A 16,026-nucleotide genomic window follows, 5' to 3' on the forward strand; every position below is an offset into this window, starting at 1 on the left:
CCATTCAATCCGGCAACGCGTCTTTGTCACTTTAAGATTCCTTTGGCTATTCAAAAATAGCAGATCTACAAGCTCATAGCGCGGCACCGAGTGCCGCGCTATGAGCTTGTAGATCTGATATTTTAGAAAAATCGTAAATATGTTTGCCAATCTTTGAAAACATTTGTTTTTCTAATAATTATTTTTACTGAAATCTTTGCTTCTGGGGGGTCCCTGGAACAACATATTTTGAGATGGGGATCCGCGGCCAAATACATATCATTTTGTGGTCCTTGACGTGAAAACCACTGATATTATAGCAACAAGTTTTTTCTTCGAATTTTTGTTAGGATTTAGAAGACAATTGTAGAATCCCCAGAAGCAAAGATTTGAGTTAAAAAATGTCACTTTAAAAAAAAATATATTGAAATATTTGCAAAAAAATCACATTAGTTTTTAAAAAAATAGCAAAAATACAAGCTCATAGTGCGGCACTCGGTGCCGCGCTATGAGCTTGTAGATCTGCTGTTTTTGGATAGCCCAAAGAAATCAAAAAATGACACTCCCGGTCTGAATGGGTTAACAGCACATGACTTCATGATGAAGTGTAATTTGCTTTGAAAACGGTTGAGACTGAAACTCCAACAGCAAACTGGTTACTGTATGTAGAATAATATCATTCATTAACTCCTGTTCAAATTGACCAATTGAGTGTCTAAAAGTTAGGATATAGTACTCCAAAAGCCTCTATGATGGTTTAATACCTATAGTCATCCATAGAGATCTGATGTCTTTTGAAAACATATTTTGACAATTTATCTCAGATAAACTGTTATCCAAGTGGATAACTTGTTAATTCATCAAGTGAATTACATGAAACATAAACAGAAGTGACCAACATAAATAATCCATTTTAGACAATAAAACATGGAGCTTACTTGAACAGATCACACCAGCATCTTCATCATGGGAGCAGTAATGAACTCCATATCCCCTGTGACTGCAGGCATCAAGGAACCTCTCATGGCCCAAACACCAAATCAACCAGATTTTACCAAGGCCTTCACCAAAGAACGCCCCCGTTTTGGCTGTCAGAGCTGTTCCACAGCCCACCTGTCTACACACTACTTGAGCATCATTGAGATCCCACCAATCATCACATATTGTACCCCACTGGCCTTCATGATAAACCTCCACTCTACCAGAGCATCCATCAGGACCATTCACAAGTTTTACCTGCGGAGAACCTGAGGGGAGGGAGGGAGAGAGAGAGAGAGAGAGAGAGAGAGAGAGAGAGAGAGAGAGAGAGAGAGAGAGAGAGAGAGAGAGAGAGAGAGAGGAGAGGGGGAGGGAGGGAGGGAGGGAGGGGGAGGGAGGGAGGGAGGGAGAGAGGTAGTATTAGGAGTGCAGGGTGAGTCACCAGAACCAAGGACGGGTGTTTTTGATTAATCTAACATGCTAAAAAGTTTGAAGTTATAATGGGTTTGTATAGGAAGGGGGCGTGTCTGATAAAATGAATATACAATTTCTAAATAATGAATCACGCAACTTAAAAACTGTCTGGGGGGCTCACAAAAGCCCGAGTAGAAAATGACCCAAAGTTGTTTTTGTAAGTGAAATATCCCTTTAAATGAAGTAGTGAAGTGAATAGCCCAAGGGACAAGAACTGACACACACACAGATCTCCATGTATGGCCATATCTCTCACATCGGCAGTGGCATTTAGGTGTCGAACTCTAGGGCCGCTAATTTCTAGTCCTTCTACAAGTGTCAGCCGCGTGCGTGCGTGCGTGCGTGTGTGCGTGCGTGCGTGCGTGCGTGCGTGTGTGTGTGTGTGTGTAGAGATGAGTGTTTCTCCTCTGAGCCACTTGTGTTTACTCCCTTTGCAGACCCACAGTCATCATTTTAATCTTGATCAGTGTCATCAAAATAAATAGGCCTCTCCCTAAAGGGCTATAATTATGGTCACTCAATAATAAAAATGGTAACAAAGCACACACATTCTGAACAATACAGTCAGAGGAACTCTCCAAAAAGGATCACTGGATCAAACTCCACAAGTGATTTTGAATGAATTACCAAATACAAATAACCAAGTTAATTCAATAAGAATCGCTTGCGGAGCTTGATCCAGTGTGTGAACTTTATTTTCATTTACATTTACATTTTTAATTCTGGACTTATACTTGTAACAGAGTATTTCTATAGTGCAGTATTGGTACTTTTACTTAAAGGGATATTTCACTTTTTTCATTTATGAAAAAAAAAAAAAGGAAAATGAAAAAAAATGTAATACAATAAAAAAATAAATGAAAAAAGTAATCGAAAAAACACGGCCCCCTCACGTATTCGGAGGGCAGGGTGAGTCAGCAGAACCAAGGACGGGTGTTTTTGATGAATCTGTTAAACATGTTAAAAATTGAGTCTGAAGTTATAATGGGTTTGTATAGGAAGGGGGCGTGTCTGATCAAATGATTATCAAATATCTAAATACTAAATCAAGCAACTTAAAAACGGTCTGGGGGGCTCACAAAAGCCTGAATAGACGATAAATGACCCAAAGTTTTTTTGAAAGTGAAATATCCCTTTAAGTAAAGAATTTGAGTACTTTTTCCACCACTGAGTGTAATCAACATGTGAAAACGGAGGTCACTCCCTTAATGGGCATCATTATGGCCGCTCAAAAAAAGTAAACAAAGCACGCACGTCTGAACAATAAAGTCCTAGGGGCTGGGCAGAGGAACACTCCAAAAAGTAAAATAAAGTCTGCACACTGGATCAAACTCCACAAGTGATTTTGATTGAATTACCAGCAATTCAATAAAAATCACCAATTTAATCGAATCACTTGCGGAGTTTGATCCAGTGTGTGAACTTTATTATTATATTATAATTCTAATTCTCATTAGGATTTTAAGTACAAGATTGGTCTGTTTGTCACGGTTTGGCTTTTTGCCAACTTAGCTACACTGACTGTCTGATTCCTTTCAGGCAGAAATCCAAACATGTTTAATGTAGAAATTACTTAATCAAAATTACTAATGAATAAAAATAAAAATAATTACCCACCTATTGGGATTTAATGTGGCTTAATGAGGTAAAATGGAAAAAAACTCTGAAGATTCTGAAGATTAAACCATTGATTTAACACCATGTTGTCTCCCTGCTCTTCTATTGAGACATTTAGATCGTGTCAAAGGTCATGTCTCACCTAGACACAGGATCTGACAAAAGATTCAATTTATCCCCTGAGCAAGCAGACAGGCTCTATTAGCTCAATGGTAAAAAAAATATTGCGCAGAAAACCGGGTTCAAATCGGGGGTGGAAAGAGGAAAGTTACTTAGTGCAGCTTTTATGTGGCTTTAATCATATCAAAAATAGTTCAGTTAAATTCAGAGTGAATAGAAACACAAGCTTAATCTGGTTTGAGATCTGCTATTTTTTTTATCATCAAAATCTTTGCAAATATTTGAATATAGTACCTATATATTTTTAAAGCGAACATTTGTAACTCCAAATATTTGCTTCTGGGGGGTCCCTGGAACTGGAAATATTTTCAGATGGGGGTCCGCGGCCAAATACATATCATTTTGGGTGGTCCTTGACGTGAACAAGTTTGAGAACCACTGATATTATAGCAACCATGGTGGAAAGTAACTAAGTACATTTACTCAAGTACTGTACTTAAGTACAATGTTGAGGTATCAAAAGGGAGCTTTAGTGGAGTATTTCCAATTGTCTTTTACTTTTACTTCTATTCCACTACATCTCAGAGACTAATATTGTACTTTTACTCCACTACAAATATTTGAAATCTTTTGTTACTAGTTAATTTGTAGATTTTGATTGTTATTACAACATATAGGCTACATTAACCACTTCAGCCCTATATACATTTCGGCCATTTGAAAATAGCCGATCTACAAGCTCTACAAAAAGATGTTTGTATTTGAAAACTTGTGAAACGGGACATTCTGCATAATGAGTACTTTCTACTTTTGGTACTTTATATACATTTTGATGCCAATACTTCTGTACTTTTACTCAAGTACATTTTGAATTCTGGACTTTTACTTGTAACAGAGTATTTCTACATTGCAGTATTGATACTTGTACTTAAGTAAAACACACACATACACACACACACACACACACACACACACACACACACACACACACACACACACACACACACACACACACACACACACACACACACACACACACACACACACACACACACACACACACACACACACACACACACGCACGCGCGCGTCCACGTAACATGCGGACCTGTGAGGTGCACCGTTGCTCCGATCCGCACCAAACCTGCCACCAACACTGGTCAGAGGTCTGCCATCACAATAGCCACACCAGGGACCACCATTGCGCACCATTGCTCCGCCCCCTCTGTGTTCCTATTGGCTGGGCTTTAAACAGCCACAAAACCACTTTCCCAGCATGGTAAACTTCCGAAACTTGCTGGGTGCACTTAGACGGCCAATAGGGACAGGCTTTAATTGCTTAATTCCCGCTCCCTCTGTGTTCCTATTGGCTGGACTTCAAACAACCATAACTCCAGTTCCCAGCTATTGTTCAGGAGAAGTTTATAACCCTAGAGGCTTATAGAGAACTTCCCCTTTTTTGATCCTTTCTATGTGATTTCTAATCACATAGAATGCAAATATTACATGCTGGTAAAAAAAAAACTTTTTTTCTTCTTTTCTTTTTTCTTCATCATTATAATATGTTCTGTTGAATGCCATTCAATACATTTCTACTCACTTTCTCCTTCAGTTGGATCCAGGTCATCAGGTGGGTTCTGGGTTGGTGTCATGGGTGCTGCAGTTAATGAATCTGCTGAACCTGGCACCAGGGATATTTGGTTTAGTATGGATAGCTTGCTACAGCCTGCATTGAATAAAATATCTAAACACGAACGCTCAGAATATGAATGATATTGGAATGATTGAGTACTAGATGCAAGCAGTGGTGTAAAGTAACTGAGTACATTTACTCAAGTACTGTACTTAAGTATAATTTTGAGGTATTCTTTACTTTACTGGAGTATTTACAATTTTCAGTACTTTTACTTCTACTCCGCAAATATTGTACTTTTATTCCACTACAATTATTATTAAAACTTTATTTACTGGTTGCTTTGTAGATTTTGATTATTTTTTACAAAACATACATTAACCACTTATACATTTAGGCCATTTGAAAATAGCCGATCTACAAGCTCACAATGCGTCGTGATGACGGATTGTGAGCTTGTAGATCTGCTATTTTCAAACGATTTTTACACATTTTATAAATTTGAAAAAGTGTGAAATGGGACATTTTGCACAATGAGTACTTTCAACCTTTTGTACTTTTAGTACATTTTGATGCCAATACTTTTGTACTTTTACTCAAGTAATTGTTTTATTCCGGACTTTGACTTGTAACAGAATATTTCTACATCGCAGTATTGCTACTTTTACTTAAGTAACAAAGTACTTTTTACACCACTGCATGCGAGGCAGTTCACAGTTTCCTCTACAGCTGCTCAATATCCACATCAAGGCCAGCATACAATATATATTCCTGTGTTGTGGTTTAGACACATACAAGCTATATCCCCTCCTTTTTCCCTCTAAATTTGTGGCTCACCTTTACTGTAGGTACATTGAGAACTTGTAGATCTGCTGTTTTTGTGTGTGCCATAAATCCGCCCCAGAATAGGGACGTTAGGGTTCATGTGGTTAAACACTGTCCAACTTGGTGGAATTGAACCAGTAAATGTTTCCGTCTGGACAAAGCAGATCCTTTTTGACTGACCCCGTGCTGGAACTTATAGTAGCTACCACTGGTGGAAAGTAACTAAGTACTGTACTTAAGTACAGTGTTGAGGTATTTGTACTTTTTTTTATTTGAATTATTATCACAAAACGTACCACTTCATTTCGGCCATTTGAAAATAGCCGATCTACAAGCTCACAATGCGTCGCAATGCGATGCATTGTGAGCATGTAGATCTGCCATTTTCAAAATATTTGTATACATTTGAAAAAAAAAACCCTAAAAAAAGTACCTTTTGATGCCAATACTTTTGTACTTTTTCTCAAGTACATTTTGGAGTTCTACTTGTAACAGAGTATTTCTACATTGCAGTTTTGATACTTTTACTTAAGTAACAAACATTTCTTTTTCCACCACATACATTTACACATTAACAGCAACAAATACAGAGCTGCACAACTTCATGCAGAATTCACCACTTGAATCTTCTGTACTTCTGTACATTTTGCAAATTGTTAATAAAGTATTCAATCAATCAATCAATCAAAATCCATAGCATCCCTCCTCTGGGGTGTATACATTCAGCAAAAATAGCCGATCTACAAGCACAAAATGTGTTGAAGCGTGACATATTGTGAGCTTGTAGATTGGCTATTGTCTGAAAAGAGCTTTAGTGTAGATGAGGGGGGAGGAGGGGGGGGGGGGTTGAACAAGTACAGAGTCGACCCCGGTCAACTCAGTATTAGTTTACTAAGTATAGAGGGTATAAGTGATTAAATAATTCCTCTGTCTTCTTATAGGTTAACACACAGCAAATGCAAAGATGACTCATTTGACAAAGCTGGACATCACTTATCACTAGCTTTGGGAAATTGTTTATAGCATAAAAACTAAACAGAGATTCACATTTCACTCCCATGCATACAGGATGTTATTCATAAATATATCTTACCTGTGAAGATGAGCAGGAACATGAAATGAACAAACATTGTAACTTGTATGAGCATGCCTGTGTGTGTGTGCGTTTGTGTGAGTGTGTTTGCATACAGGGGCGTCACAGGGGGGGTGTAAGTGGGACTGAGTTACTTGGGAACTGTAGGACTCTGCACTTTTTTTGTGTGGCATGATGAGTGTATTAACATAAGTAACACCTATCAGCTTCTGCTCTCAAAAGAAAACATTGACCACAGTTTGTTTACTTAATTCTAGTTACTCCACCTTATATGTCTAAAACCGTTACTTAATAGGAAATAGAAAAAAAAGTCCAACATAATAATTTGCTCAGGTTGTAGAGCAGCTGCTTGGGAATCTGAAGGTTCCCGGTTCGATCCCTGGCTCCCTCTGGGTTAGTGTCGAGGTGTCCTTGAGCAAGACACTGAACCCTTAGCTGCTCCCGATGAGCAGGTTGGTGCCCTCTGCCCTTGCATGGTTAATGCACATTATGTAAAGTGCTTTGGATAAAGGTGCTATATTAAAGGGGTAGTTCACCCCCAAAATAACTTTTTTTCTATTGATTACTGACCATCTGGAGCCTTGAATTCATAGATATTTTTTTGTTTTTGTCACATTCCTAAGCCAATAATTTGATTATAATAAATGTGTCCCCATGGATTCCGGTAGGAGACACAAATGCATTTGTGTCTCCTACCGGAATCAATGGGGCTAAATGTATTAAAATCAAATAATAAAGGAAGGAATGCGACAAAAACAAATAAATATCCATGAATTCAAGGCTCCATGGGGTGAGTAATCAATAGAAAAAAAGTTATTTGGGGGGTGAACTACCCCTTTAATGCACTATTTAACATTATTTAGTCACAAGCTCTTGTTAGTACTTATTGGTCAAATATATTATAAAACAAATAGGCTACCGCACCATTTTCAACCTGGTGTCCCTATTTTAGGCATGTCATAATGGGTGACATTTCTCACACATGTTCAAACTGAGTATAGTGTAGAAAATATAAATAGGGCATTCATTCATGAACGAAAATATAAAAAGATGAAATATGGGGATAAAGTGTTTCTGCCCAACAGCAACAATATGGTAGTCAAGCCTAACTCGTGAGGTAGGTCAGAAGTGCAACATGACAGCAAAACAAGTTAGCTGTGTGAAGCAGTGGTGGAAAAGGTATTCACATTTTCTACTTACGTAAAAGTATCAATACTGCAATGTAGTAAACTCTTACAAGTAAGTTACAAGTAAGAGTCTGGAATACAAAATATACTTGACTTAAAAGTAAAAAAAAATTGTCATCAAAATGTATTTAAAGTAGAAAGTACTCATTATGCAGAATTTCCCACATCACTTTTCAAATGTATAAAAAATCTTTTGAAAATTGCATATCTACAAGCTCACAATGTGTGTCAAGTTTAACCACCTAGTCGTGTTGCTTTACTGGTATAAGAACTTGTAATTTCTGCTAATATAAGCAGCTTGCTGCAGTAGCTATGGAATAATTTGGTTTCCAGTAAGTGCTATTATGTCCGTGACTGCACCGGGGACACAGACGTGGGAAAGGGCTTTTAATGATGATGCTCCTTCCTTTGGGAGGATGTTGCCTCTTCCTTTGAGCCTTATTTTGTGCGATAACTACAGAGAGAAGCCACGCAATGACCTTGTGCATTAGGATGAAATAGGCCGTTGCAAGCCCGCACATATTATATGCGTGCACATCATTACAAACAGTCTGTTGCCTGGGTATTGTTTGACCAAACGCCTGCCTGAGAACAAGGTGGTGAAATTCCACCTCACCATGACCAGACACCTCTGTCCTAAGGTTGGTGTTGTGTGAGTATTATGCTTTTTAACTGGTATTATGACACACTTACAATATTGTACCTGTACATAAACATTGACACTGTTTTCACATAAGAGTCAAGACATCAAGATGTCAAACACTGTCAAACTGGAATGTAAGCTACCAGTTAATTTAATTTAATGTAATTTATTTTTTACCTTTCTTTAACCAGGCTTAAAATCTAATTGAGATTAACAAAGAAAAAAAGAAAATGTGTAGATGATAAATAAAATTTTACTATCTACCCATAGATCTATGACTCATATTGATAATTTCCAGCGGTGGAAAAAGTATTAAAATGTTTTACTAAAAGTATCAATACTGCAATGTAATGCTTTATAACCAGCAGGCTTGACTATTGAAAGGCTCTCCTGCAGGGACGTGCAGAGAATGTTAGAGGGGCAGGGGCTGAAGTTTCCAAAAGGGCACTTTTGGTGAAAATACAGAAAATAGCCGATCTCCAAGCTCACAACGCGTCGCGCTGCGACGCGTTGTGAGCTTTGAGATTGGCTATTTTCGGTGCGTGATGCCGCATTCAACTAAAGCTTTCAAGATTCAAGCCAATACTGGAGATGCAATTCTTTCAACATAAAATGCTTGCATTCAAGTTCAGGAGAGTTTGGAAAAGGCAATTCTCTTGAACGCTGCATTCAGGTACGGCAGGGCTACTCAACTTAAGATGGCTCAGGGGCCACTCAGCAAAATACCAAAAGTCCAAGTGGCCGCAAGCTAAAAATGACGGTCCTATTTTGGATTTTTCGATTTTGTAACACACACTACACATTGTTATTGTTTTTTTTTTCCCAGATGGGTAAAAGGGCAGGGGCTCAAGCCCCCTTTGATGTCTACGTGTGCACGTGCCTGCTCTCCTGTCTGGTCTCCCAAAAAAAAGCAGTCAGTAGTACTAGGCTGCAGTTTGTTCAGAACGCAGCTACACGTGTGCAGACAAAGACCAGACGAAGAGCACACATTGCACCCATTTTAAAGTCCCTGCACTGGCTGCCTGTTAGTTTTAGAATCGATTTTAAGATCCTCTTATTGGTTTTTAAAATCAATTTAATGGAAATGCTCCATGATTTTCTGGTATGTTCCCAACAGGACCCTTATGTCCTCTCCTCTGGCACCAGTCTCTTAAATGTTCCTGCGGCTTGCAAAAAAAGCAGTGGTGGAAGTAAAAGGCCTGTGTTTAAAATGTTTAGTACAAAAGTATTGACATCAAAATATACTTAAAGTACCAAAAGTAAAAGTACCAATGTTTGAAAATATCAGATCTACAAGCGATGTGACGCGTTGTGAGCTTGTAGATCGGCTATTTTCAAATAGCCTATATATAAAATAGGGCTAAAGTGGTTAATGTGTGTTTTATAATCTAGTAATTTATATCTGCAATGTAACTAACTAAAGTTTTCAAATAATTGTAGTGGAGTAAAAGTACAATATTTGCTTCTGAGATGTAGTGGAGTAGAAGTAAAACTATTGCAAATTGGAAATACTCTAGTAAAGTCAAAAGTAACTCAGAATTGTAGTTAAGTACATGTAATTACTTTCCACCACTGACAAAAAGGCATGGGGAAGCGGTCCTTTAGCTATTATGGTCCTAGCCTTTGGAACAGCCTGCCGGAGGCTCTGCGGGTCACTGAATCAGTTGACTTTTTTTAAAGAAACCTTAAGACACATGCATACACCTTTTTAGCATTGCCTTTACCTAGGTTTCTGCATTACTCTAGTTTTTTATTTGTAATTGTTGTATTTGTCCTATTTTATTATTTCCCAATTTTTCTTGTCTTTCTTTTTTTGTCCACATGCTTTCTATTATTTGTTGTTATCCTCCTGTTTTCTAATGTTTATGTTAAACCTATTCTGTGAAGCACATTGAACGGCACTGTGAGCTTGTAGATTGGCTATTTTCAATATTTCTGCCTCTTTCTTAGGTAATATTGACAATTTGGCCAATAGTATAGTTTGTTGGTATTTTTTTAATTTATTTTAGAGGTATGAAAAATGTCTTAAAAGTCATTAAATTGTCACTTTAGAAATGTGCAGATACCCTAAATTGCATATGTGTGTGTGTGTGTGTGTGTGTAGAGGTGAGTGTTTCTCCTCTGAGCTACTTGTGTTTAGACTTATGCAGTTCAATCTATATGTTTAAAAATAAGACTATTAACATGTATAGAGAGGTTATATGATCATGTATCATTATACAATTAAACTAGAACAAAAATAAAACAAAAAATAATAATGTTATAATATAAAAAATCATGTATTACATGTATAACAATACATGTGATCATGCATTGTATTGTTTATTATTATTATGTATTATGAGGCAAAATCCTTTGTTTCTGTATTTCTGTTTGTTTCTTCTGTTTTTTCTTTTCTTTTTACTTTTTTGTAACTGAAATTGTTTTCATAAATTGTCATGTATGTAAGTGTTGAAAGGGTAAGCAAAATAAGCTATTTTAGCTTCAGCTTATACCTTTTTTGGTCATAACTATGTTATATTTATTTATTATTATTGTTTTATGCGAATGGAGCATATTGTTTTTTTGCATAGTGAAAATTATCAAAATAAAAACTTGCAAAGTGAAGTAAGTGAAAGACTGCCTTTGCAGAGCCACAGTCACGTCCCTAGTTTCACATCAGTCATCATCATTTTAATCTTGATCAGTGTAATAAAAATAAATAGAGGTCTCTCCCTAAAGGGCTATAATTACTCAAAACATAAATGGTGACAAAGCACGCACTGAACCATAAAGTCAGAGGAACTCTCCAAAAAGGATCACTGGATCAATTCATTCAAAGGGATTTTGAATGAATTACCATCACCAATTCAATACAAATCACCAGTGGTGGAAAAAGTACTCACATTTTCTACTTAAGTAAAAGTATCAATACTGCAATATAGAAGTACTCTGTTACAAGTAAAAGTCCAGAATAAAAAAAATACTTGAGTAAAAGTACAGAAGTATTGGCATCAAAATGTACTTAAAGTACCAAAAGTAATAGTAAAACAATATTTGAAAATAGCAGATCTACAAGCTCACAACGCGTCGCGATGCGACGCGTTGTGAGCTTGTAGATCGGCTATTTTCAAATAGCCTAGGTATAAAATAGGGCTAAAGTGGTTAATGTATGTTTTATAATGTAATAATTTATATCTGAAAAGTGACTAGTAACTAAAGTTTTCAAATAATTGTAGTGGAGTAAAAGTACAATATTTGCCTCTGAGATGTAGTGGAGTAGAAGTAAAAGTACAGAAAATGGGAAATACTCCAGTAAAGTAAAACATCCTCAAAATTGTACTTAAGTACAGTACTTGAGTAAATGTACTTAGTTACTTTCCACCACTGCAAATCACCAGGTTAATTCCATAAGAATCGCTTGCGGAGCTTGATCCATGTGTGTGAACTTTCACTCATTTGGGTTGTACAAGTACAACATTGCACTGTTTACCTGTGGTGGAAAGCAACTAAGTACATGTACTCAAGTAGCCTACTGTACTTAAGTCAAATGTTTAGGTATTTTTTTACTTTACTGGAGTATTTCCAATTTTCAATACTTTTACTTCTACTCCACTACGTAGGCAAATATTGTACTTTTACTTTACAAAAATTATTTGAAAAATTTAGTTACTAGTTACTTTGCAGGTATAAAGCATTGTATTATAAAACGTACAGTAACCACTTTAGCCCTATTTTATACATAGGCTATTTGAAAATAGCCGATCTACAAGCTCATGCGACAGGTTGTGATCCTGTAGATCTGCTATAGAGTACAGAAGTCCTGACGTCACTCGTCCATCCCCTGGTTCGTAAAGTAATTTCTCTATGGAGAATAACATTGGGTCATCATAGAATCGTCTCATATAAGAATTGTGGTCCGAAAATAAACAAACTGTCTCGGCGATATTGTCAGGGAGGAGGTTCTGTATTGTTTATGATAGTCAGTCACTTATATTTGATACAGTTTGTTTCTGCCGAAAATGTAACTAATTCGGCGGAAGTAACATTAGTGTTTTCTCACCGTCAGTTGATGCTTCATATCGTCAAACCGCCGGGGTCATTTGTTTATTTTTGGAACACAGTTCTTATTTGACGCAATATTAAACACGTATATGGGGATTCAGAACGGGGGGGGGGGGGGGGGGGGGGGGGGGTTAAAACCACGACCCAGGTAGGATGTGTAAATTACGTCAGAATTCGGTGCTCTATTTTCAAAAATGTTAGTACTTTTACTTTTGATACTTCACGTATATTTTGATGCCAATACTTCTGTAATTTTACTCAAGTAACACTTTGAACACAGGCCTTTTACTTGTAACAGAGTATTTGTATATTGTGGTATTGCTACTTGTACTTAAGTCAAATATCTGAGTACTTCTTCCGCCACTGCTGTCTACCAGAGATGTAGCTACACTGAATGTGTAACCCCCCCCCCCCTTAGTGCAGACATCCTACAATGTTTAATGTAGAAATTGCTTAACCTGTCTAAACCCAAACATGTTCCTTGCTATTTGAGTGCCTTCATTTTACTACAGTATATATATAGACCTCGCTAACACACAAACCTTATGCCTTTCTCATTTTATATTGCTTAAAGGAGAAGTTCACCCAAAAAATTACTTATTTTCCATCAATTGCACACTCCATGAAGCCTTGAATCCATGGATTTATTTTTGTTTTTGTGGCATTCCTAAACCAATAATTTGATTCCCGTCTCCTACCGGCTAATGTATCCGGTAGGAGACACAAAGTAGATTATTTGTGTCTCCTACCGGATACACACCCGGTCATCAAATTATTGTCTTAGGAATGTCACAAAAACAAAAATAAATCCATGAATTCAAGGCTTCATGGGGTGTGCAATTGATAGAAAATAAATATTTTTTTGGGTGAACTCCTCCTTTAAGTTAGTGAAAGAATCATTTTTTTAATACTTTTAATAGCAGCAAACCAGGCTGACGGCTACATATTAGCAAAACAAGTTAGTTCTGTAGCTGACAGGGAAACAGAATGTACATGCAGGCATCCAGTGGTGGAAAAAGTACTCAAATGTTTTCTTAAGTAAAAGTATCAATACTGCAATGTAGAAGTACTCTGTTACAAGTAAAAGCCCGGAATAAAAAATGTACTTACAAAAAAAAGTACATAAGTATTGGCATCAAAATGTACTTAAAGTACCAAAAGTAAAAGTACTAAAATATTTGAAAATAGCAGATCTACAAGCTCACAACTTGTACAGCTTCTGAGCTTGTAGATCGGCTATTTTCAAATAGCCTATGTATAAAATAGGTCTAAATTGGTTAATGTATGTTTTATAATGTAATCATTTATATCTGAAAATAATAATATTGTTTATTGTCCCCAAGGGGAAAATTGTCTTCACAAGTAACTAGTAACTAAAGTTTTCAAATAATTGTAGTGGAGTAAAAGTACAATATTTGCCTCTGAGATGTAGTGGAGTAGAAGTAAAAGTATTGGAAATACTCAAGTAAAGTACAAATACCTCAAAATTGTACTTAAGTACATTACTTAAGTAAATGTACTTAGTTACTTTCCACCACTGCAGGCATCCACATTTGAGGAACAACGTCTGACTACACCACACTATGGCATGCATTTTCTGGTTCCATTGTTCCAGACCCCATTCATTTTCCCCATAATTCCTAGAATCAAGCTATCCAGGATCCTGGTGATTCATGACCATGAAATATTAGATTTTTGGGCGGTGAAACCGCCCCTATAAGTGAGGTTTGGAAAAATGTACAAATACCCTGCGCTGTGAAACCGCCCCTATAAGTGAGGTTTGGAAATTTGTACAATTATCCTGCACCGTGATTGGCCAATCACAATCTATTCAGGACTGTGATTGGCCAGTGTCACATGACACATGTGCATAGCCCTATATAAGAAACCATAACTTGAAAAAAACCATAATTTTTTTTTTTCAAGTTATGGTTTCGTCCATCATAAAGAGTGTTTCAATAAATGTATTTATCTTTTGTACATGATTGGTTGACTCCATTCAGTATTGTGATTAGCTAGACACCGCCCACTTCACACAGGGTGTGATTTTTTTTAAAGAAAAACTATTTGAAAACCGCAAAACAAAGGTATTTATGAAATATAGTATATCATTAAATATTCACTTTGTTTCCACAGAATAAAATGTTTTATGGTCATGATTCACCAGGAGCCTGGATGGCTTGATTCTAGGCTTAAAATAATTGATATAAATATGTTTGGAAATCTGAATCGGAAAAATGAATGTGCTCTGGAACGATGGAACCAGAAAATGGCCGCCACTATGCCCTATAGGCACCTTACCAGACAACGTCACACTGATAAGAACCAGTATGCGCGCGCAGGTCGGCACCAAAAGAACCCCACCGCTGATAAGATGCAATGTAAAAGTGGTCACAGCCTCACGCGTAAAAATACATCCCATCAAACTTTCAGATGCTGTTTTTTCTCCCAGTATGGAGGATGAATGCTTAGGATTTTTACTGTGATCTCTCGCTCTTGAAATATATAATCCTTGGTTTCCGTTGTTTGTAAACAATAATAACAATTTAAAGCAGTTGTCCCCCAAAGCCCACCTCCAGTGGCCGTCATAAGAACGGAGGGAGCGCTCTATGATCATGGCTCGCGCAGCTGCTGCCCGTCAAGCCTAATTTATGCTCCGTCCCTCAAAGGTGTCGCGCGCAGAGAACGGCCGAGAATAGCAGACCTCCACGCTCACAGTGGTCGCATCCGCGACACGGTTGTGAGCTTGTATGTCAGCTGTTCTCGGTGCGATGAAGTATATTATGTCTCGCTAGGGCGCACCCCACTAGCCAACTTAACGAGGAGGTTGAATGAACTGAAACCAGCGCACCCCAAAACAGCAGGTTTGGGGATCTGTTGGGAATTGATTACATGAAACAGTCACCTGTGCGTCCAGTCTCAATGTTTGTAAACAAATAATTGGTCTATAGCTTTAGAATAGACTACAGTAGACTCGTTACATTGCATACAGTAACACTACACCAATACACTGAACAGAACTTACTTAGAAAGTCATCAGAAATTACACATCTATCACAATAATCTAACACCAGATTGATTAGGAAGATCTTAACCCATTCAATCTGGGAACGCATCTCTATCATTTTAGATTCATTTGGCTATTCAAAAATAGCAGATGAGTGCCGTGCTATGAGCTTGTAGATCTGCTATTTTTGTAAAATCGTGAACATTTGTGCAAATCTTTGAATAGGTATTTTTCAAAACGAACATTTGTAAAACATTTTGTTCCAGGGACCCCCCAGAAGCAAAGATTTGAGTTACAAATGTTCGCTTTAAAAAAATATGAATGTATTCAAAGATGTGCACAAATTTTCAAGATTTTTCAAAAATAGCAGATCTACAAGCTCATATAGCGCTATGAGCTTGTAAATAATGCCATTTTTAAATAGCC

General features: G+C 37.2%; 1 protein-coding gene across 1 annotated transcript in view; it reads right to left on the reverse strand.

Annotated features, from left to right (window-relative positions):
* Positions 1–6,821, reverse strand: part of LOC308105446 (scavenger receptor cysteine-rich type 1 protein M130-like) — a 30,771-nt gene extending 23,950 nt beyond the window's left edge. The window contains exons 1-3 of the mRNA XM_080456173.1: positions 6,720–6,821; positions 4,769–4,849; positions 918–1,226 (exon numbers count right to left, since the gene is read on the reverse strand). Of these exons, the coding sequence (XP_080312299.1) occupies positions 918–1,226; positions 4,769–4,849; positions 6,720–6,774 (445 nt within the window). The 5' untranslated portion in view covers positions 6,775–6,821. The remainder of the gene's footprint in view (positions 1–917; positions 1,227–4,768; positions 4,850–6,719) is intronic.
* Positions 6,822–16,026: the final 9,205 nt, after the last annotated feature.

The sequence above is a fragment of the Gymnoscopelus braueri genome (genome assembly GCF_963280865.1).
Source record: "Gymnoscopelus braueri genome assembly, chromosome: 17".
Lineage (NCBI taxonomy): Eukaryota > Metazoa > Chordata > Actinopteri > Myctophiformes > Myctophidae > Gymnoscopelus > Gymnoscopelus braueri.